We start from the raw sequence: 22,057 nt of genomic DNA, 5'->3' as shown, positions 1-22,057 counted from the left end.
GTGTCTCACTCGTTCACTTTTGACTTGACATACCAGTAATTTGCGTTATGAGCTCCGTCACGGAATGAATTAAACTCGTAAGTCAAGGCCCCACTGTAGTCATGAAACCAAGGTTCACTCTCTCTACCAAATTCCCCTACTTATCCTATATAATAAAAGGCTAATATGCAAATTTCCCCCTCAACAGGGAGTTCAACTGTGAGTTCAACCAGGGGCCGGGGCTGGCCCACCAATCACCCGAGGCTCCTCCTCCCGGCCAGCCCTGCCCCCGATCAGCACCCCCACCCCAATTGGGGCCAACCTGGTAGGCCAACCCCCAGTGTCCCCTCCCCCTAGCCAGCCCGGCCCGATCGGCCCTGATGGGGGTGGGGGTGGCAGGACCCCATCCGTGCACAAATTCATGCACTGGGCCTCTAGTAATATATAAAAGCCTAAGCAACCACTCAACCGTTCAACTGTCCCACCAGTAGCTAGGACACACACTAACCACCAGGGGGCAGATGCTCAGTGCACAGACATGGAGACATGGAAGAAACTGATGAATCTCAGAGGGAAGGGGAGGGGGATGGTGGGAAGAGATTAGCCAAAGATCTTATATGCATACTAGAGGCCTGGTGCACAGATTTGTGCACTGGTGGGGTCCCTTGGTCTGGCCTGCAGGGATCGGGCCAAACCCATGCACTGGGCTTCTGACATTCCCTGAGCAGTCCCAGATTGAGAGAGGGTGCAGGCCAGGCCGAGGGACCCCACTAGTGTATGAATCTGTGCACTGGGCCTCTAGTAAATTTAATAACTTTATAAAAAATTAGGTTGGTTAATATGACATGTTAATCTCAATGAGTGCATATTAGCTTCTTCTAATACCTTATTCTTTCCTAAATGCTCACAAGTGCAGAAAATATTGACTGCTATAGTTATAATTATGGGATTTCTAAAAATCTATTACATCTCCTATTCTAAAAAATTGAACATATATGCAACACTAACGATGATGAGTCCTATTGATCAATGTATTAATTCTATGTAGATCTTAACATCTATAAGAGCTGACAATGGTTTGTGTCTTTATTTCAGGCAAAACATAAGCATATTGGCTTAATTTATAACATAAATTTGAATTATGCTTAACCAGAATGTTTAAGCCCTGGAAAGAGATGCTACTTGGGGTACTGAAATGTCATTCACTGGAAGCTTTAAAATATCGTTAACTGAAGGCCTTTAGGAGAAAGGTTTAGATACCCATTTTTGACCTAATTTTTGTAAAAGAAGGAATAACAAGTTACTTCCTTAACACACAAAGGACATCTTCTAAAGATAATAGCCAATATCATTCTCTAGGTTGAAACACTAGAAAAAATTGCAGTTAAAATAAAGAACAAGACCTACCTGATCTATGTCACCATTGATAATGTTTTCTATTTTTTCACAATGCAGTAAAATGCAAAGCAGAAACAAAAGCTATAACATGAAAAGACATACACACTATTATTTGCAGACAATTTAACTAAAAACCTATGAAATGGAAGATAGTTAACCAATGGATTCTTAAAATTAATAAAAATTTAGTAAAGTTGTTGATTAAAATTTAAGCACACAAATTACTACTAGTATATTTAATTTAAAACTCAATAGCCAGTTTTAAGACATGAAAGAAAAAATATTTTATTTATAGTAGCAACAACAGAAACATCATTAAAAACAAACCATAAAATTCAAAGGATTAAAACAATAATTGTATATGATATAATAAAGATGACCATTATTAAAGCTTACTGGGATTCAAAAATGATTGAATAAAAGGAGAGGTACCATCTTCCAAAGGGTAACATATATATTGTGGAGAAGTAACTTCTCTCTAAATTAAAAGTTCAGGTCTACTCCAATAAAAATCCCAATTAGAAATTTTCTAAGAAATTTAGAGTTAGTCTAGAAAAAGAAACAAATTAGAATAGCTAAGAACGTTTTTAAAAATGGGAGAGAAATGAAATGCTTCTCCCAGCTATTTGATTGAGTTCATGACAGTACAGGCAGAGAATAACCTTATTCTTCCTCATTGCTGACCCTTGTCTCCTGGCTTGGTGGTCTAGTTCTTTCCCATTCTTTGGATGAAAACAAAGAATTGAAAGGTTTTATAAGTTTCCAGTTACATTGGATTTTTAAAAATGCATCTTGGTTACTTTAATGATAAGAACACTTTCATTTTGTGATTATAATGTCCAGTGTAGTGTGAAATTAAAACTCTCTAGTTTCATTTAAAATTGTATCTTCTCTTCTCTCCCCTCTGCGGCACCCCGCCCCCCCCAAAAAAACCAAAAGCCCCCAAAACAAAAAACAAATCAACAAAAACAAACTAAGTAATGGGGCAAAGAAGGCCATCAGCTTCTTAGCTGTTGGGGACCTTGTTCCTCTGCTCTTAGATTTACTGCCTGGCTCCTCCACTGCTACAGACAGGGGAGAAAGAGAGCCAAGTGATGGTGCCATCGGTGCTCCTTCTTCCTCTCTAAAGGTGATTGTATCTTTCATGGGAAGCTCTCAGACACTAGTTTCTTAACATGCACTGTCATTTTCTTCTGCAAGACACTTCTCATTCTTCCCTCAGCCTCTCCGTACCTGGTAGCCTGCCCCTTCCATTGTCTGCACATCACCTCTCCAAGCTGTCATCTTGGGGAGGGGTCAGAACACCACCCAGTGACCCCCATCTGGTCAGTGAGATGCACTGTCTTTCCCAAGTAGGAGGCATACAGTCAAGGTGAGGCTGGTCTCCTCAGGCAGCTTGTAGGCCCAGTTTCTCAGAACCTGTGTTCCTCAAACTCCAGGGGACACATGTCAGACTCTCTGAGTAGTGTTCATGGAACCCTCACTCTCACTTGGCTGAATGACGGGAAAACTCCTTCTGTCCCTGCCCCCTCCATTGAGGTGGTGGAATGGGGGACACAAAATGCCTTGGCAAATATCTAAAAAGAAATACTTTGGGCTTTTTAAGTTTCAGTATTTTTATACCCTTGAGGTAGGTGATACTAAAGTCTCAAAGAGTCTCAAGCTAATTTGAGCTGGTTATGACAGATTTGAAAGGGGCTTCATGGCCCCGTCCCCTAGTATCCATGCCTTTGTGTAGTCACTTCCCTACCAGGGAAAAAAAATCCAAAATCCAAAGGCCAGTTATTCACAATTCACAAAGGAATGAGTGTAAATGGTCACTAAATGTAAACAAATATTTAATACAAAATCAAAATAAGATGTCAATGTCCAACAACAAATTATCTTTGTAAAGTAAAATGTCAACAAAATTGACAGTTAAAAAATGTCAACATATTGTGCTAATTAAGGTGCAGTGATTCAGGAATTGTAGCCTATGATGGAAATTTAAATTATTATTAATATTTTTAAAGCACTTTGATAATAACTATTAAGAAATTTAATAGAATTTATACCTTTTGTTCAAATAACTCTACTTTTAGGAATCTGTTCTAAAGAAATCTGAAAAATGGCCATAGACTTATTAAAGGCTCTACATGACAGCATTGCTTAAACTAGTTAAAAATAGGAAAAAAATAAATGCCTAATAGTAGTAGGTTAGCTAAAAATAGACACATGATTTATAATATGTATGTTACAAAATATTAAACATTAAAACATCTTTAATAATGTGAAAATATCTATGCAATAATCATTGAAAAATTGACATAAAATGGAATATGCTCATGTGCTCATTAAAATTATTTATTGAGTCTAAGTGCCTACTATTTGTTAGGCATTGTGTTAAATCCCCGAGTATATAGTAATCCTAATTTTGTTATATATCTTTACAGGAGGAAATAGCACCATAATTACCATTGATTGTTCTGAGTTGTGGGATTATTATATTTTTATTAATTGCCTTATACTTCTCTGTACTTCCCAAAATTTCTCTAGATACCTATGAAGCAATAAATGAACAGCTTTACAATTTTTATTTCTTGCAGTATATTCACTGGAGTTCTGCCCAAAGATTAGGCTGCCTCAACGTCCTCCATGAGGCAAGAGATTGGGTAACACAAATCATCTCCTGGTTTATCACTGGTTAATGGGCTGTGGGAATGGGGGGTAGTTAAAAACAAGTAAGAGAGGCTTACATTTTTGGATGCTGTTCAAGACTGCAAGGGTTGCATAAGGAGAGCTTTTTAAAGAGCACAGCGTGGCTTCCTGCTGAGATTCAGCAGAGCTGCATGTATGTTGAAGCTCCCTGAGAGCCTGGCTGCCTAGCAACGACCACATAAAGTCATCTTTCTCTCCATAAAAAAAAAAAATTCCAGGTTATGCATGACTTAAATGAAGATGTTCTAGTTCACTGGAGCTCGGAGAGCAATTACTTGTAGCTGTCTTTGGCATTTGTGCCAGGCACATCAGAAAATAAAATGAAGATGCTGTGCACGCCCTGTGTTCATGACCAACATGTGGAAAGGAGTGCCGTGGAAGGAACAGCTGTTCTCCCAAGGCCCGATTTCTTCTCTCCTGTAGACTGAAACTCTCTTAGCGAGAAAGTCTGCAGTAGCAGGTTTCGGACTTGCTGGGCCTGGTGAATCTTCCATTTTGAATGGAAAGAGTGGGGAAGGGTGAGAGCACATCGGAGGGCATTGGGGTTCCCTAAAGGACCCTCCTGCTCCAGGATCATTTCCCTGCCACCCTAGAGAAACTTTCTAAAAGCTAAATGAAATAAGGCCTTCTTCAGTTGCGCCATCCCTATTGTCCCTGCCCTATAGGAATTAACAATGACCCTAGAACTTTCCCCGTTATTGAAATCTGGTTCTACTGTCCGCATTCCCAGAAATGTATTTTAAAGCTCCTCACTGGGGGCTCCTAGATGACCTTGGTTACCTCCTTTCTCCAATGACCAGTGCACTTCTTCCAGCGTCACTCAGCTCTCCAGTACCTTCCATCTGGGGACTTCACTCCCGTCAGTCACCCTCAGAATAGCACTGAGGTCATGAAGCCATCTTTTCTAGCTCTGACCAAAGTAGCCTATGCAATAGGGTATTTAAAAATAGCAACAGTGACGGCAAGGGAGAGGAAATGGCCTATGTGACAAAATGTCCCTCCTCTTTCTCTTGTGAGGGTGAAAGGCATTAGTGATTTTATATGGCAGCACTATTACAGGTAAAATTAAAATTCATTTTAATTAGTGATTGTCTATTATTTGTAAATGCACTAGACTATAAAGGGTATATGGAAAGAAATATGATGCCCTGCTCCCCAAATTGCTTAAAGGCTAATGGGAAAGACTTGCTACTAAACAAATAATACTAAGGAAAAAGGAAGGAGGGGTGGAGGAGTGTTAATGCAAGCTGTCGCCTGGGGAGAGCAGCTCTGTGTCTCAGACAGGAAAGCTGACGTCATGGCAGAGAAGAGCGCGGTGCAATAGCTGCATGAAACGTTCCCCCTGGATTTGGGGGCAGAAGAACTGGGGACAGCGAATCTGGAAACTAGAAGATTCTCCAGGGGCCAGATATGGATGGCATTAAACATAATCATAGGAATTCTCTTAAGTGAAGCCCGAGGAACCTGGAGGAGGGCAAGAAACCCTGCAGAGTGGAGAAAGCTGGAGGGCTGAAGAAGCAGGTGACTTCCTTAACTGGAATCACCCAAACGACCAGCCTGTGCAGCAAGGAGAGGAAAGGACCACACTGGGAGGTTGACTAAGGAGTGACCCTAGAAATAGCAGACAATACCAGTGCTTCTGGAGTGCAACCTAAGAGAGGTCACTGACATTTATTCAGCAACTTCTGGGTACCAGCAACTGTGCTATTGCCAAGAACTAGAAAGGTCCGAGATTTTAACCTAACACGTTAACCTGCAAGTTTCATGGATGCTGGTAGGAGACATGAAACTTCTGGGTTGGAGATGACATGGTCAGTGGCATGAGCATCTGCATACTTGCACCACTTTCCTTTGCTCAAGCCCCATGGGAGTAATGCAGATGGGACCAAGCAGATGCCAGTGCATACAGTAGGTTTCAACATAGGGGAGAAACCTGGACTTAAGGGAACCTGTATCTCTTTTTAATAGTATTAGCGATTAAAAGATATAGCATGTGACTAATATTTGCAAAATGCAGGCTCATAGGAATCCTCCTTATCTGTGTTACCATGCTCCCAAGCCTGCACTCAACCAGGGTCATGTAGAAGGTTCTTCTAAGGAGGTTTTCTCCATGAAGTGGGATTTTTGGATTGGAACACACGGTGTTCCCCTGGGCAGGATGGTTCCTGGGTTCTTTGTCCATCAGAGTCAAAGAATAAATCCATGGACGAAAGATGGCATGGCAAAGGTGGAAATTTATTGAAGAACAAGTACAGACTCCCACCTGGGGAGGGAGAAAGAGTCCCACTGAGTTCCTTTTCCCTATGGATTATAAAAGCTGTAGATCTTTGTGCCTTGATATCCCCTCTGATTGGTCACTATTCCCTTAGACTGGTTACTATAGTAAATTTTGGGCTCAAAGGTAGGACCTCACATGGGACTTGTGAAGTTCTCCCCCCTCCTTCCTTATTGTTTTCCTATTCCCTTTGGGCTTTCTTCTTCTCCTTCTGGATGAAGGGCTTCCTTCTCTTTATTTTGTAAATATCGACCTTTTGCTGTTCCAGCTCCCTCATTCTATGGAAATGTACCTGTTGCAGCTTTTCAGCTTCCCTATTCTATGGAAATAGACCTTCTGCTACTCTGCAGTCCTGTGCTTCCACCATGGTCCCCTTAATTTCTAAAATTTCCTAAGCCTGTCTTTTTCACCTCTAAAAATTCCTGTTTCATCAACTAATCTTCTAGAGCAATGGTTCTCAACCTTCCTAATGTCGTGACCCTTTAATACAGTTCCTCATGTTGTGGTGACCCCCAATTTCATTGTTATAAATTGAACATAATTAAAGCATAGTGATTAATCACAAAAACAATATGTAATTATATATGTGTTTTCCGATGGTCTCAGGAGACCCCTGTGAAAGGGTCATTCGACCCCCAAAGGAGTCTCGACCCACAGGTTGAGAACCGCTGTTCTAGAGGATTTATTTTTCTCACACTTGTTATAAATTAAGGTTATAATTGACATGTAATATTACATTAGTTTCAGGTGTGCAATATAATAATTTGATATATTGCAAAATGGTCACCACAATAAGTCTAGTTAACATTGTCAGCATACATAGTTATAATTTTTTTAATGGGCAGTAAGCATTTCTGCCCTTTGAAGAGAGACATTTTTCACAGGCAGCTTGCTATATACATACCCTTTAAAAGATAGTCCAGAACTAAGGGTAGTCAATGCCTCTAAGTGCAAGATGTATAGACATGCAAGAGCCCCATGGAGAACTGTCTCCCAAAAGCTATGTGCTTAATGTCTATTGTGCTTAAATCTATAGGCTGGCATTTAAGGGTCTGAACTAGGTTACTGAGTATTCTTTCAAGTGGAAGTTCAGAATTTTAAAAATAAAACTTTATAAAATTTCTAGGATGTTCGTAATTTTCCTCACATTTCCTAATTTAGTGCATCTTCCCCCCCCACCCCCAGGGGATGAGCAGTAACAGTTAGTTAAAAGGATTTTAGCAAGGAGGGATAGAAATGGAAAGATGGCCAGGGTCTTCTATCAGCATCCATGAAACAGGCTGGGGTTATCAGCATTCTGACAGGGCATCCATTTCCCTGTCTCTCCAGTGGCTTCATGGCAGACTCACTACCCTGGGCTCTGCATGGCTTGGCAGCCTCTGTTTCAGTTCAGGTCCTGCCTCCCTCCAGCACTTGGAAAGAGAGCAAGTAATTATGCCCAGAGATCCAGCCTCAAGCTATTGCTGCACATGGATACTGCCTGGACAGGCAGTTTCCTGGATCTTATACAACAATGTGTTTAAGAAAGAATTAATCTGGGAAGAAATGACAGTGCTAATATTAAGCTACTTTAACATTAATTCTACCTCTCTCTTGCACTCAAAAGATTTCTAGAAAGATTCATGTGATTTGTAAGATTCAATCTTAGCCCTTTCATAAGAGCTAATGTTAATTTCCAAAACATCAAACTCCAATATTCAATTCTTGTTGTTTTGTGGCAGTAAATTCTTAATTAGGACAAACAAATTGTTCTGTTTTGCTGAGATTCCAGTTCCTTTTTTCTTTCATTTAAAAAAATGTCCTGCTTAGAACACTTTATTATCCATCAGCTAGTAGACCAGGAGTTAATTTTATTTGGGAAAGTGACAGGATCTAAAGCTGTAGACTTCTTGATTGCTGGTAGTTAGCTCTTAGCAAAGAAACACTGATTAGAGAAAACTGCAAACAACTGACTTCCCCTGTGATTTGTACTTCTCTCTTTAAAATTAACTTATTCTCTGTCTACATTCTAGAACTTAACACTTCCAGAGAAATTATAATCAATCAATGATGAGAACAACTTTACAATAACAATTAAGTTTATTCCACAGTGTCTGCTACATGGTAAAACACATAATGCTGAGGAAGAGAAAAACACTTCTGCAGGTTTCTTAAGTCTCTCCTTACATGACACCTGGAAACTCATCTGAACTTCTTATTTGGTGTGGGGTCAAGTAAGAATGCAATATTGAAACGTTCCACATTGAAATTTATGATACCCTTAAGGGATGCAGCATCAATTCATTGTTCTTCTAGAGAATCTTGGTTTAAATTTCTTGAATATTTTCTAGAATTAATCAATAATGGCTTTAAACTAAAAGATATCGTTGGTAATGGGGTTTGGCAATCCTTTTGGAAGATATCGTTTTTAGGGTTAGACAAGTTAGTAATTCATCCTGAAGAATTCAGAGTTTGAGTTAGTGTATCATTGAGCTTTATAGGGCAGAATTATGTTCATTTTAATAAATGACTAGGACCATGAGTCAGAATGGAAATTAAGACAAAGGAGAATACATGGCTTGGCCAATGGCCATAAGTGCTATTAAATAATTATATTGAACATGTAGGTCTTTTGGTTGGTGATTACATACAACATGTACTTTGTATGCACAGGACATTATGTTCTTTGAACCTGTGTTTTCCCTTGTTACAAAGATGGATATAGCACAATGAGCAAGAGCTTAAGCTTTAGAGATGTGTGTGTGTGTGTGTGTGTGTGTGTGAGAGAGAGAGAGAGAGAGAGAGAGAGAGAGAGAGAGAGAGATTGCAGGACTTGTTCGCTTACTGCCCAGTAATTTAACATTTTTGTCTCTTAAGATTAGAAAAGAGAAAATAAGAGCACTTGTCTTCTAGAGTTTATGAAAATTAGGTAAGTTAATACATGTAAGATGGTTAGCACAGTGTCTGGCACACAGGGTCTGGTACTGACATTTATTAAACGGTAGCCTGGTAATTATTACCCAGCAGTCTTAAAACAGATTAGTAGTGTCAACCATCATGCACTCCCAGCAGCAAAGTTTAAGACTGAGAAACTCAGAATGAACAAACTGGTCTTGCTCACAAATCTACCAGGAAAATTCTAAGTGCTGCATCTCAGAACTTGGGAAATTGTTTTTATAGTATATTTGATACATATGATACATAATTCTGCCCTATAAAGCTCAATGATACACTAACTCAAACTCTGAATTCTTCAGCAAACTGGTCTTGCTCACAAATCTACCAGGAAAATTCTAAGTGCTGCATCTCAGAACTTGGGAAATTGTTTTTATAGTATATTTACAATGAGATAAAGAGAGATAGAGATGATAAAAATACGAACAACTAAGCAAAATTAATTTATCAATTCATTCATTTTTTTCATTCATTAGATGTTTTTTGAGGTCCTCGTATCTACTATGAAATACACGAATGCCAAAGATATGAAAGGAACGTCCCTGTCCTTTATTGTTAAGGGGAGAAGGATATAATTAATATTTGTTTATTTAAAACAAAGTATAATTTATCTATGTAAACTTCAAGCTGCTTTTCCATTTCCCCCATAAATATATTAAATACAGTTCTTGGCAAACAAAAATAGTCTTTATAGTTTCAAATGTGTCTGATTTCTGAACTGCCCACGTAAAATTCTTATCACTTATGCTATGGTGGACTGATTAATCAAAGAAATACAATATTTACATTACTTAAGGAGTATAGTAAAACGGAAATAATTTATTCACAAGATCATAATTTATGAATAATCTCCACTCACAGAAATACTACCCTGTGATTTATAATTCCATTGTTTCAATTTGAACAAAGGTGCAATCACTTAAAAATAGCAAAACTAACAAAAGAAGAGTTCAAAGTAATCCTAGAAAAAAGACAGAAACTTTCTTCCCTACTCCTAGATTTTTACAAGAAATCTCACTTGAGTCTGGCCAGCGTGGCTATGTGGTTGAGCATCGACCTATGAACCAGGAGGTCAGATTTGATTCCCAGTCAGAGCACATGTCTGGGTTGTGGGCTTGATCCCCAGTGTGGGGCATGCAGGAGGCAGCCGATCAATGATTATCTCTCATCATTGATGTTTCTATCTCTCTCTCCCTCTCCCTTCTTCTCTGAAATCAATAATATATGTATGAAATCTCACTTGAAAATGGAATCAGCAAAACATGTTCTCTCTCCTTTCAGGAGGAAATAGTGGAACCATGACAAGGGCACCTCTATAACAGACGTTCCTTGGTGCTACTAGAGGATGGAGTGATCCAGAATGTTCCCCAGGTAGGTTTACTGGAGGAATGGGAAAAACCCATTTCCTTCATGAATTGCCCTCATAATCAATTTTCAGCATGGGACACCTGCCTAGAATACCAACATGAAGGAAGGCAACCTGGCAAGCTGCTCCAATTCCCGATGGGAATGATGGGCCTGAAGGACATACATTTCCAAGAGCATTTTAGTATCCTTTCCACTGGACACCATCAACAGGAGGCACACTAAAACTTGCATCAGGCTGGTGCAGAGAGGTGACCAGAGTCATGAGCAGTAGGGTGAGCTCTATCTTACCCATCTGGAGCAAGAACTAGTTGAGGATTAGGTTGACAGCATGGAGAGACCATCATCAGGGATCTGGATGTTGTGGAGGGAGCATTAGGTCCACACCAGGTACTTTGAATGCTGGGTACCTGAGCCATCCCAGATGAGCATGGCTCCTGCTTTGGTGATCTGTTAATCCTAAGGACTGGTCTGCTGAGTCTGGCCAAATGCTATAACTGGATGACTATATCCTTGAATCCTCTTTCTGAATGCATACAAATGTTTTGCTTCAGTTAATATTAGTCCACTGTGTGCACTTTCTTTACCTATTATTAGCATTTGAAGTATTAGCACATATGATGAGCTTCACTATTAATGGCAATAATTTGGTCTTTCAAAGGACACCTATATTTTTGCATTTCTTCTGCATTGTCTTATCTTTCTTACGCAGGAGCAGAGCTCAGTTTTTCATCTCTTGAGGCATTTCTCCTCTATCTCTAAGCTGTTTTTTCCCTCTCCTTGCGATATCTTGTTACATTTACTTGTCACAGGTCAGTCATTTTTTTAAAATTTAAGCTTTTGAAGTTCCTTTTCAATATTTGCAGCGTTTGATTTTCAAGACACTTCCTTCCTTGAGATAGTTTTGATATGATCTTCAAATATTTATTTTTATCTTCTTCATATATATTATCTTCTTCATAGGCTCTGCATGAAACATAGGCTTGATCTGAGTTGTCTTATGTAGAATATTTGATGCACATGCTTTACACTTGTTTGTTAATTTCACTCTTTCTTTCATTCACTCACATGCTTCAGTTCTTGTGAAAATAGTTTTATATTTTCCTAAACTTGAGGATTTTCATTCACATCTTTTTAAATGCTATCTTTAGTTGTTCATCACTCTTCTCATGTAACTTTAAAGCTGTTTTGGCTTCAGTCACATGGGATTGGCTAGATTCTGATCCATCTTCTAGCCGGTGTTCTTCCTCTGAAATCGGCTCTCACCTTATATTGTTTTTAGATAATTTAGATTTCTATTTCCTCAGTTCTTTTTCTAACAAGTCTATTTTAACCTTCAAGAATAGGACCTATTCAGTTTTCCATTTGCTTCTAGGGCTAGGCTCATCATTCTGATAGCTTGGTCTTAAGGATCAGCTCCATCAAAGACAACACCAGGCAGAAATTTTAACTTTTCTTTATCTAGTCCAGAAAACCAAATGCCAAGATCTTTCTCCCTATAGCGTTCACATTTAACTTTAGTTGCTCATGCCTCCAGCTCACATTTTGAGGTGCTGGGAGTTAGTGCCTCACCATATGAATCTGAGGGGACACAAGTCAACCTGTGCCAGGGGAAGTCAGGGTATTCAGATCGACTGGAACTTGATTCCTTGAGACTAACATAGAATCTGGAAGCTCATTACTGTAATTAATTTATCTGGTAAAAGGGATGTGACTTTTACCCTCTTTCAAAGATTTCTTCACCCATCCTCTATTGAAAAGCCTTCCATGATTAAGTGAAAGCCATTTTATTACTACTTTCCTCGAACTCCAATTTCTGGACCCAAGCCACAAACATAGCAGGCATGGGGTTTAAAGAAGTGTGCAAATTTTCTCATCTTTCAAGGCCCAACTCAATCATTGTTTCTATTGTGAGCCTACCCAGATCTCATCTGGGGAGAGGACCATTCCTCTTCTCTGAACTCCAATGACACTTTTCCATTGATTTTTAGAGAGAGTAGAAGGAACAGGGAGAGAGAGAGAGAGAGAGAGAGAGAGAGAGATACATCGATTGGTTGCCTCCCGCATGCAGGCTTGGGCCAGGGTCGGAGATCCAGCCTGCCTCCAAGGTACATGCCCTGACCAGAATCAAACCCGGGACACTTCAGAGTCCGTGAGTGGAGTCTATCCTCTGAAGCAAACCTGCTAGGGCTGGTTTTTTTGTTTGCTTCTTTCTTTTTAAGTCCAGATAACTCCTTTTTCTGGAGTATTAACTCTAGGAGGAGAAACTCCAGTACTCTAGAAGGCGCTAAGCTGCAGATCCTATAAAAAGATTATTTGATGACAGAAGAGACCTTCAAAGGGTCCACCCTTTGAGGAGACAGGATCATTGAAACAGAAAGAAGCAGATACAGTGTCACACAACTTTCACCAAATCGTAATCGTTTTCTACAGATATCACAGGGAATTCTGTTCTTTGACAAAACAAAAAGCAAACCTAGAAGAACTATAAGACACTGTACCCATGCTGTTTCTTCTGAGTCACAGTGATTTGCAATCTGAAGGTGGAGGACACCTGTCAAGGACAGAGTGTAGAAAAGAAAATTCCTGCAAAGGCATCCATGATCAATATGCTTTCCCAGGGATTGCAGACAACAGTGCAGGCTGAACAGGAGAGAAACCTCACACATATGCATGTTGCTATTTTTCAATGGGCAGATAAACACACTGTTATGATTAACAGAACTAAAATTCTTTTAAAAACTCGTACTGACCTGGTAGTGGATTTTGTCATATTTTTGCTCACCTGCTTGATACTGGTAGTCAGTATTCTGAAGAGCTCTTGAAAGTAAAGTTGAAAGAGGACCCTTTTAAATGAAAAGTTTTCGAGCTAACTACTCTTCATATAAAGGCTTGTCCTTCATACAAAAATTGAAATTTCTGCTCCAAGACTGGAAAGCAGCAGCTAGTAAGACCTTGAAGGTTTTGTTTTTAGTTTGGTTTTGAGAACACTTTGTTTTAGTGTAATTTTTCAGGATGGCTCTAGGGTAGGGCTGGGAGCCAGTGCTTTGTTGATCTTTCAGCCAGTGAGGAGAAACCCCAGGATTCCTCTACAGGACACATGAGGACTAGTACAGAGTGCAGACAAAACAGGATATTACTTTCTGAATTAGTTACATGCGAGAATTTCCCAAAGGGCTCTCATGTTGCTTTTCCTAAATAATCTGCATGGCAAAGCGACCCCAAACCTACCCCATAACCCCTTGGCATGTTCGTGTAAATGGGTATTGTCCAGAATGAAGTGATCACAAAGATAAAGGATTTAACAAAAAATGGAGAAGGTACCGGAAGAAGCAATAAGGTAGGCACATATTTATGAAAGGTATTGTGACCATGACTTTGAGGGGAAAGATGGGCATCCATAGACATTTACAAAGAGACAACCCTCAGTTCTAATAGAAGAGAAGTATGATCAGCTCAAGAAAGAGGGAAACGAATCACCCTTGGGTCTCAAATGGGTTGTTAGTATGTTTGGCACCAGCTTTACCTTCCTGATCATTTTGGACTTGGACTAATCTATATGAATTCCCTGAACATATCCTACAGGAGGGTTAGGTGAGGGGTGGTGGGCACCAGCCTTGGCTAATTTGCACCAGTATCTCTTTCCAAACAAACATCTAGACAGAATAGTAGCTCTATCCCTTTGAGCTTCTCCCTTGCAGGACTCTGGACCCTTGACCTCTATCTAAGCCAGGAAGGGCTGTGAAGGAGCCAGTTACAATTCAGATGCCTTCCCATTGACTGCAGGATAGAGTTCAGTGCCCTCTAGCCCCAAACGAAATGTTCCATTTAACTCAACCCAGGGTGGTACCTTATGGGAAACAAGGCCTAAGAATCTTCTGGATCAAGGAGAATACTTAAATAACAAAAGTGACAACAGACCAGGAGAAGGCTCAAGTCAGGAGAATCCTATATAATAAAAGCCTAATATGCTAAGTGTCCGGTCATCCAGTTGGCCATTCAATCAATCAAGGCATAATATGCTAATGATATGCTAAGGCCGCTCAACCTCTCACTATGACATGCACTGACCACCAGCAGGTTAGCTTGCTGCTGGGGTCTGGCCAATCGGGACTGAGCAGGACAGACTGGACATGCCTTGGATCCCTCCCAAGGTCCCTCCCCAGCTGGCCAACCTCCCACGTTCCTCCCCAGCCTCAATCGTGCACTGGTGGGGTCCCTCCACCTGGTCTGCACCCTCTGGCAATCCGGGGCCCCTCGGGGAATGTCGGAGAGCCAGTTTCAGCCTGACAGTGGAATGACTATTCTCTATGATGTGCACTGACCATGATGGGGCAGACGCTCAATGCAGGAGCTGCCCCCTGGTGAAAAGTGGACTCCCTCAGGGGGAGTGCCACTCAGCCAGAAGCTGGGCTCATGGCAGGCAACCTCAGCAGCGGTGGTGGGAGCCTCTCCTGCCTCCACGGTAGTCGGACATCCCCTGAGGGCTCCCAGACTGCAAGAGGGCACAGGCTGGGTTGAGGGAACTTCCACCCCGGAGTGTACAATTTCGTGCACTGGGCCTCTAGTTTGACTATAAGAAAACCCCAAGGGACAGGTTTCTGATAATAGACTTGGACTTTCTTAAAACCACAGATAATGTTGTCGAAAGGGTGCTAAGAAGAGAATGTTCAAGAAAGCACGTTGGTTATGAGAAAGCTTATCAACTCCAGGAATGTCTCTCCTTGGGATGCCGGGAAGGGAGAGGCTGGGACTCATTTCTCTCTGCAGAGAATTAAACAGAATAGCTTTCTCTTGGCAAGGCTCACATGTGGATGTTTCTTGAGTCAGAGGATAGATTAGATTATCTCATAATCCTTAGAAATCATCTATAGTAGCTTTGGTTTAAAAACTACTTTTGAAACCTGAGGGCCAGTGAACTAAGGGGACCATCAGATGTCCATGCAGGTTGATTGCAGATCTCATCCCTGCACCCTCATCTTCTGCCATAACACCCTTTCCTTTTGAATCTTTTAAACAGATCCAAATGACCAGTGATTGTAGCAGGCTGCTTCTTGGTGCAGTCAAGCAAACACGAGATGTGTGATGACCACAAATGGTCAGCCCCATCCGGGAGCACAACTAGGGAGAAGACTTACCCCAAATAAACAAAATGCAATGTGATTTGGGATTCCTAAATGTGACCACAAGGGAAATTCCAACTCCTTGTAACTTTATGAGGTGTCATAATTAAAAATAAATATGCAAGCCTGGGCACCCACCCCTAGGTGAAGATTTCACGGTCTTTAGTGCTGTGACAGGCCATTAGTTAGGGTAATTAGGCCCTGCCTGCATCTCTCCTGGGCTTTGCCTTCTCAGGCAGGGCAGGTGGTGGTTAGAAGACGTGGTAGGACTCTCAGCTCTGAGTCGCATTCATATGGGGAGGGAAGAGTGGGTGTCTCCTTGGCACTAATGAGAGAGGGTCCCTGGACTGGCTCCAGGTGCTTTAGGCTGCAGTCAGCAAGCCTCACTAGTTCCACTGACAGGCAATGAGTCATCCTTCTAGGCAGAATGAGGCTCATTACTCAAAACGAGGTGCCAGAGTGCCACTTGGCATGGTTGGAAAATAATATATCCGAGTCTTGTCGGCAATGCCATCTCAACTCCTATTCCAAAAAATGTCAAATACTTCCCACCGCACTGTTGCCAGAAAGGACTATATGGCAGGAAGTAGAGGGGGACTTGGCTCAGCTCTGAGGAAAGAAGTGGAGGTGATCATGGTAATGCCCATTCTGCAGGGCAGTGAGGCCGAGAGACAGTAGAAAGGAGAGTGTCCAGCAGAGTGCCTGGCCCAGTGCAGGGCATGCAGAGAAGAGCAGCCCATTTAAATAACAACTGCAGGTCTTTGAAGCTTAGGTGGGTTTGGGGTTTTGTCACCACATGGATTTAGACAACTTACTCTATCTTCACTTTCCTCACCTACAAAACAAACAGAGTAATAACATTTACTATGTACCTTGAGGACTGTTGAGAAGGTCAACATTAATACACACGTTTCCCAGCATAGCCTCTGCACATCGCTGGGTGTTAAATCCTGATGATTTCTAATCTGAATACTTAGCCATAAGCAGAATTCACTGGAATAGCCCAGATAACACTATTCTGCCTGGCCCTTTCCTTCTGCCCCACCTTGAATATGCTCCCTCAGGTTAGGTCCAGCAGGTACACCTTTGTGTATGAAAAAGAGAATAATACTAGCTAGTACCCACTCAGTACTATCATGTGCCACATTCTGTCCTGATATTTATATTTGCAACTCGTTGGATCTTTACAACAACCCTATGAGGTTCTACAGATGATCAAGCTGAGGAACAGAGGAGGGTACCAGATCTCCCTGGCTGCTTCACATGTGCCACAAGGGGCTGCAGCAAGACCCACAGCCAGGCAGCTCTCCCCCAAAGCTATTCCCCACCATGCCACTGCCTCTTGCAAGACACACGTACTTCCCCTTCCACTCATTTCACTGCCAAGAATTTAATGGACAAACTATCATGTAACTATAAGTGTACACTTCTGAATAGACCTTATAAAATAGTGACTGATTTCTGTGTTTTAGATTTGCATGGAGCCCCATTTTGCAGGTGAGACAACTGAGGCTCAGAGAGAAAGGTTGCTGGGTACTGGTGTAGCCCCAGTTGATTCTGTAGCCCCAGGGCATGACTGTGAGGCTCAGTGCCTGAAACTCCCTTTCCTGAGCAGTTAGTCCATTGCCTCCAGCTCATGTGTGTTGGGCCTGAATCAGCTCCCTGACTACCTGTGGGATCAAACTGCTCCTTTATTTTTACTTCAAGGTGTTTTTAAAATGATTCTGCTTCAAGGCAGCTAAAACTTTTATTTTTTTAACTTTTATTTTTTAATAGTTCTTTATTGTTGAAAGTATTACATATGTATCCTTTTTCCTCCCATTAACCCCCTCCAGCCTCCCCTTCCCCTCCCCCTCTCCCAGCCCCAGGCCTTCAGCACCCTATTGTCTGCGTCCATGATTTATGCATATATTCATACAAGGTCTTTGATTGATTACCTCCCACCCACCCACCCTTCCCCACCTGCCCTCTGAGATTCCACACTCTGTTCTATGCTCCCATGTCTCTGGATCCACTCCATTCATCAGTTTATTTTGTTACTTAGATTCCACATATGAGTGCGATCATGTGTTACTTGTTTTTCTCTGATTGACTTATTTCACTTAGCATGATACTCTCCAGGTCCCTCCATGCTGTCTCAAAGGGTAAGAGATTCTTCCTTTTTACTGCAAGGCAGCTAAAACTTTTAGACACACAGAGTGGGGCAAAAGTAAGTTTACATAGTTGTGAGTATGTGAAACACAGAGTGTATTCTTGTATTATTATTTATTCATTATTGTATTATTTTCCATATGAATAATTGTAAACCTACTTTTGCCTCACCCTATAGTTTCCCTTCCTCTAATTGGAATTAAATTAGATATGCAAATTGATGGTGTTTTTTGTTTTTGATAAAATACAAACAGTGCCATTATAATAAAACTAGAGGCCCGGTGCACAAAATTAGTGCACAGGGGAGGGGGGTTCCCTCAGCCCAGCCTGCACCCTTTCCAATCCAGGACCCCTCGGGGGATGTCTGACTGCTGGTTTAGGCCCAATCCCAGGGATGGGGCCTAAACTGGCAGTCGGACATCCCTCTCGCAATCCAGGACAGCTGGCTCCTAACCGCTCACCTGCCTGCCTGCCTGATTGCCCCTAACTGCCCCCCCTGCAAGCCTGATCACCCCTAACTGCCTCTGCTTGCTGGCCTGATTGCCCCTCACTGCCCCCTCCCACAGGCCTGGTAGCCCCTAACTGCCCCCACTGCCGACCTGATCACCCCTAATTGCCTCTGCCTGTCGGCCTCCTCACCCCCAACTGACCCCCCTCTGCCAGCCTAGTTGCCCCCAACTGCCTCCCCGGCCAGCCTGGTCATCCCACGCAGCATGCTGTTCGGTCGTTTGGTCACCCCTCACTAACCTCCCTGCCAGCCAGGTCACCCCACGCAGCCTGTTCGGTTGCGATGGTCGCTTAGGCTTTTATATAGATAGATACCTACAAGCTCTGGTGTTTTAGCTAAGGATCCCTGGTTGTCATTCACCTGCATTAGGCTGGGGACACTAGAAGGTCCAGGCTGAATGGACTAGTAGCAAAAGCCATGGAGCTTGTCATGCATGTGTGTTTATGGGACACATCTGGGAGCCAAGTGATCTCATCCCACACTGTTGATACCACCCTGCTTCCCTCCCACACTTGGGGGAGAGGCCACTTATTTCTTCCAAACTGCTCCAGCCAGCGAGGAGACTGCCACAAAATTCAGGGAAATATTTTAATTTGTTTTGAAAATTAAACGTGATAAATCACAAGCTAATCAAAACTGTTGTCTAACACAAATTGGAGTACTCTCTATCTGGAGCCTTTTGCTTAGTGCTTCTTCCTTATTAGACCAATATTTTCTGAGACTTATCTCCAATCTCAGAAACAAGCTAGAGCACTCACCATGACAAATGCATGCCTAGAAAACCATATATCTGGGAGACTCTGTCGTGTACAGTTCCAAATAGATATGTGGTTACCTAGTGGAACTTCTTCATTTGAATAATAGGGCTGACTAACAGGAGTGAGTGTTCAGCTTGCTTTTTTGAAACGTTGCCTTTTGAAAACCTACTCCATCTTAACTTGCTGGTAAGAAGCTACAACTCTGTGAGCCTCATATGCAGACAAGTCTAGACTCAGTGTGGTGTCCTGGAGAGAGGGCAAGAGTTCAAGTTTCTCTGTGCTATAAACCAGCTGCATAACCTCAAACAAGAATCAAGTTCTCTGTCCTGGCTCAGTGTGGCTCAGGCCCAAGCGTTTGATTCCCTGTCAGGGCACATGTGAGAGGCAACTAATCTCTCTCTCTCTCTCTCTCTCTCTCTCTCTCTCTCTCTCTCTCTCTCTCTTTCCTCTGTAGGAAGACACTGGGATAATAACACAGACTCACAGGGTTCACTGTTAATATGAGATAAAATAAAGAAGAATAAAGAATTTTGTAAATTCACAATGCTAGTCAATTGTTCAAAATTATGAGCTTCCATGTGAGGAAAGCTGAAAAGACTGAATCTTCTCTTGCCTGCAAATGATCGCCCTTCCCAGCTGCCATGACTGTCTGGCATCCCCATAACACTAGTGCCTTGGGGTTAAGGTGAGTAAACCTGAGATTACTGTACCGATGGGTAATGTATGCTTCTGCAAGTGAGTCTCATTAAGGCAAAGATCTCTTTCTAGATTTATTTGTCCCATTGCCTAATAACAATGATGGTCAAGTAACAGATTATTAAAATGACTCTCTTTCTGGCTTCAAAGGCCCTGAACAAAACGCCAACTACCTCCAGATCCCAAAACAGAATGTTTAGACCGCTTAGGCGAGACTTTCAAAGACAGTGGCACAAAACTCATTTGGGTACACTTAGTCTATCGGCCATTTAGAGGGGTCAAGGTAGAGGCCAAGGCAATAGAAGACATCTGTGTACAGAGATGGTGGAGAGCTGTGAATTCTACCTCCTGTCCCCACTCCTCCTCCGGGAGGGGAGAAGGAGAGTGATTCCTCTCTGTCTCTTCTTAAGCCAGAGAGGGTGTTTCGAGAGAAGAACTCAAGCGCCTTGAAACGGGCCTGCTAGAACGGGGCACAGGACTGCTGTGAAAGCTGTGGCTAGGGCACACCAAGGCCACAAGTGGACAGGAAGGGCTGCACTGGGAGTTCTTCCACTCCCAGCAGAGTGAGGACAGGTGAGTGCTTCTTAGGAACAGGTTGAGCTCAACCTTGAGCCCTTTTTATCCTGCAAGAGGTTTTCCTGAGGAGCCATGGAACCCAAAAGGACCAGCTGAGGCCCAGGAAGGAGGCCTGATAAGGTTGGGCTGAGAAGAGTAGTTTCTTGCCTGCTCTGAGCCTCAGTTTCCTTGTCAGGGCATTTGCAATCCAAGGACCCCGTTGGGACTGTCTCCAAGGAAGCCATAAAGTGCCCTAGGGAGAAGCAGCTAGCGGGGCATCAGCCATCTTCCAGTTAGGTCTATGCAGTCAAGAGAAGGTTTCCTGTCCCTCATTTCTCTTCCTGCTGCATCCCTTCCCTCCAACCCCTGACTCTGTTGGCCCAGGGCACCCTGGGAGGGAGGCAGAGAAAGAGGGGGGCTAGGTGCAGAGAGCAAGAAAGGCCAGCTGTCCTTGCTTCTCTGGCAGGTTCCTGGCTGAAGCAGGCTGGAGCCAGAGGAGGAAACAGGTTTACACTGGGTGCGAATATAAAATTATGTTCTTATGACTCAGGAATGGACATTTAAACTGTTAAAATGACTGTTCCTGTGGATGAAAGTGACTTGAAGACATTGCCTGTGCATGGTGAGAAAAGCTTTAAGATTTGCAGGGTGTTTTTTGTTTTTAATATATAGAATGTCTTCACCTAAAAACATTTGAAATCTTTCTTGTTTCATTGCACTACCAGGGAAAATGTTCTAAATGATACAGGTTCTTCAGAGAAGGTTACCACTGACCTACATGAGCAGCTTTGGGTGTTTGGTTTGGGTTTACCTCTCTCCATTTGTGCTCCAGCATAATACTTCCTGGTCCTATTCAAGAATAGACCCTGTGGAGCCACAGAACCAGGATTCTGGAGTGTAATATTTCTTTAGCAGAAAAAACAATCACTAATACTAGCCATTTTGGGGGAACCAATTTAGAACTTTTTTGAAAACAATATTAATAATACTATTAATGTCTTCTTATAACTGGGTCAACTTTTGCTTTACATATTTTAAGGTTAATAGTTGAAAAACATATTTTATATTATGTTTATTATTGTACAGTGTCCCTCCTTATTTACATTAAATTACATTGTGTCAATTAAAGTTATTGAGTGTGAATTCTACTGAATTCCACTTTCATTTCTATTTGGTCTGGTTTTTGATATGACTACACCAGATATTTTTGGTTTGTTCTGACTTTTTATTATTCCTTAGTTTTGAACCTCTCTGTGTAAATTTTTCTTTAGTTTATTCTTTTGTAAAAAGTAAAGAACTTTGATTTTGTATCTAATATAAGAACCTATGTCTAAAGCTGACTTCAGAACAAGGAAAATCATCAGGGATAAAGAGAAAGGCAGAAAGGTAACTTTTCCAGGAAGATGTACTGTCTTCCGTGTGCATGTATCTAACAACAGAACATCAACATGCTTAAAGTACAAACTGATAGAACTGCAAAACGAAATGGACAAATGTGTAGTCAGAGACATCAATACCCCTCTATCAGTAATACACACAGGGATGGGCAACAACAGGCTTACAGTTGTAAGTATGCAAAACAGTTTATTCTTGCATTATTGATTTATTATTGTATTAT

General features: G+C 41.8%; 1 protein-coding gene and 1 pseudogene across 1 annotated transcript in view; one reads left to right on the top strand and one right to left on the bottom strand.

Moving 5' to 3' along the window:
- The window catches only part of CUNH11orf53 (chromosome unknown C11orf53 homolog), a 165,208-nt gene extending 151,311 nt beyond the window's left edge, over positions 1 to 13,897 (bottom strand). Inside the window, exons 1-2 of the mRNA XM_023762982.1 lie at positions 13,880 to 13,897; positions 13,434 to 13,494 (exon numbers count right to left, since the gene is read on the bottom strand). Coding sequence (XP_023618750.1) covers positions 13,434 to 13,494; positions 13,880 to 13,897 — 79 coding nt within the window. The remainder of the gene's footprint in view (positions 1 to 13,433; positions 13,495 to 13,879) is intronic.
- A 10-nt stretch (positions 13,898 to 13,907) lies between these two features.
- LOC102434849 overlaps positions 13,908 to 22,057 on the top strand; it is a 68,442-nt pseudogene continuing 60,292 nt past the window's right edge.

Source organism: Myotis lucifugus, unplaced genomic scaffold (genome assembly GCF_000147115.1).
Source record: "Myotis lucifugus unplaced genomic scaffold, Myoluc2.0 scaffold_270, whole genome shotgun sequence".
NCBI lineage: Eukaryota > Metazoa > Chordata > Mammalia > Chiroptera > Vespertilionidae > Myotis > Myotis lucifugus.
This window is presented reverse-complemented; position numbering and strand designations above follow the sequence as displayed.